This window comes from Carlito syrichta, unplaced genomic scaffold, assembly GCF_000164805.1.
Source record: "Carlito syrichta isolate Samal-C Ts95f unplaced genomic scaffold, Tarsius_syrichta-2.0.1 Scaffold315826, whole genome shotgun sequence".
Classification (NCBI taxonomy): Eukaryota; Metazoa; Chordata; class Mammalia; order Primates; family Tarsiidae; genus Carlito; species Carlito syrichta.
The window spans coordinates 394,148-396,387 of NW_007259922.1; the positions used below are offsets into that span (position 1 = coordinate 394,148).

Here is a 2,240-nt window from a genome sequence, read left to right on the forward strand (position 1 = left end):
TTGTAGAGATGAGATCTTGCTGCCCAGGCGGGTCTCAAACCCGCAGGCTCAGGCAATCCAGTCACCTCAGCCTCCCAAAGGCGCGGGATTACAGGCTTAGCCACTGAGCCTGGCTCCCCCAAAATTCTTATAAGACCTACAGAGCCCTTGGCAAACTATTCCAGACTAACCACCCCAGCCTCATTTCTCTTAATTTCCTCCTTAGAGCCTCTGCTTCAGTCATATTCCATTACTTAGAGTTCCTGAATGTGCCTGTTCTCTCTCAGCCCTAACCTTTTGTCTATTGTAGGTGCTCAAGGAGTAACTTAATGAGTGAATAAACAGGAACTATCATTATGTATAAAGTCCAGTGGTACTAGGGATACAAAGGAGGGCAAACTAAGTCCCTGACTCAGAGAAGGAAGAAAAAAAAAAAGAACAACAGCAGGGCTCGGTGGCTCAGCCTGTAATCCTGGGCCTTGGGAGGCTGAGGTGAGTGGATTGCCTGAGCCCACGGGTTCAGGACTCGCCTGGGCAACTTGGTGAGACCTCATCTCTACAATAAATAAAAAATGAGCCGGGTGTGGTAGTGTGCGCCTGTAGTTCCAGCTATCTGAAAGGCTGAGGCGGAAGGATCACTGAAGCCCAGCAGGATGAGGCTGCGGTGGCCGGGAGCGGCCACTGCACTCCAGTCTGGATGATGGAGTGAGACTCCAACTCAAAAAAAAAAAGAACAACACAACAATGCCGGGTGCGGAGGCTCACACCTGTAATCCCAGCACTTTGGGAGGTCGAGTGGAGAGGATTGGCCAAGCCCGTAGGTTCGAGACCAGCCTGGGCAACTTGGTGAGACCTTGTCTCTACAATAAATCATAAAAACTAGCTGGGCACGGTGGAGTGCATCTGTAGTTCCAGCTACTTGGAAGGCCGAGGTGGAAGGATCACCTAAGCCCAGCAGGTCGAAGTGGCGGTGGTCATGAGCGTGCCACTGTACTCCAGCCTAGGTGACACGAGTGAGATGCCAACTCTAAAAAAAATGTGTATTTTGGCTGGGTGTGGTGACTCAAGGCTGTAATCCCAGCACTTTGTGAAGCTGAGGCAAGAGAACTGCCTGAGCTCAGGGATTCGAGACCAGCCTGGGCAATTTGGTGAGACCTCGTCTCTCCAACAAATAAAAAAACTAGCTGTGTGTGGTAGTGCATGCCTGTAGTTCCAGCTCCTTGGAAGCTGAGGTGGAAGGATAGCCCGAGCCCAGCAGGTTGAGGCTGTGGTAGCCGGGAGTGGCCACTGCACTCCAGTCTGGGCGACAGAGTGAGACTCCAACTCAAAAAAAAAAAAAGATGGATTTCGGCCAGGCAAGGTGGCTCAAGGTTGTAATCCCAGCACTTTGGGAAGCCAAAGCGAAAGGATTGCCTTAGCCCAGGGGTTCGAGACCAGGCTGGGCAACTTGGTGAGCCCTTGCTTGTACAATAAATCAAGAAAAATTAGCAGGGTATGGTGGTAGGCACCTGTAGTTCCAGCTACTTGGAAGGCTGAGATGAAGGATTGCTTGAGCCCAGCAGATCGAGGCTGTTGTGGCTATGAGCGTGCCACTGCACACCAGCCTGGGCAACAGAGTGAGACTATGACTCAAAAAAAAAAAGGCGGATTTCAGAGTCACACTGCTAAGGGTCTCAAGGATCTATATTTAAACCAGCATGCTAGATGACTGTGAATCACTTAAAGATTCAGGCACAGTGGGAGTAATTTACAACAATAAGACCAGGCTGGGCTCAGTGGTTCAGCCTATAATCCCAGGACATTCAGAGATTGAGGCGAGTGGATTGCCTGAGTCTCTGGGTTCGAGACCAGCCCAGGCAACTTGGTGAGCACTCATCTCTACAATAAATCAAAAATTAGCTGGGTGTGGTAGCATGTGCCTGTAGTTCCTGCTACTTGGAAGGCTGAGGCAAAGGGATTGCTGGAACCCAGCAGGTCAACGCTGGGGTGGCCGTGAGTGTCCCACTGCACTCCAGCCTGGGCGACAGTGACACGTCAATTCAAAAAACAAAAAAACAAACAAAAAAAACCACAATAAAACCAGTTAAGCCGGGCAAGGTAGCTCACACCTGTAATTCCGACACCTTGGGAGGGTGAGGCGAGAGGATTGCCCGAGTCCAGGGGTTCGAGACAGTCTGGGCAACTTGGTGTGACCTAGTCTTGAATTTTTTTTTTTTTTGAGTTGGAGTCTCACTCTGTCGCCCAGACTGAAGTGCAGTGGC

General features: G+C 50.6%; 1 protein-coding gene across 1 annotated transcript in view; it reads left to right on the plus strand.

Moving 5' to 3' along the window:
- Positions 1 to 723: 723 nt before the first annotated feature.
- The window catches only part of SUMO2 (small ubiquitin-like modifier 2), a 24,708-nt gene continuing 23,191 nt past the window's right edge, over positions 724 to 2,240 (plus strand). Inside the window, exon 1 of the mRNA XM_008073349.1 lies at positions 724 to 730. Within this exon, the coding sequence (XP_008071540.1) occupies positions 724 to 730 (7 nt within the window). The remainder of the gene's footprint in view (positions 731 to 2,240) is intronic.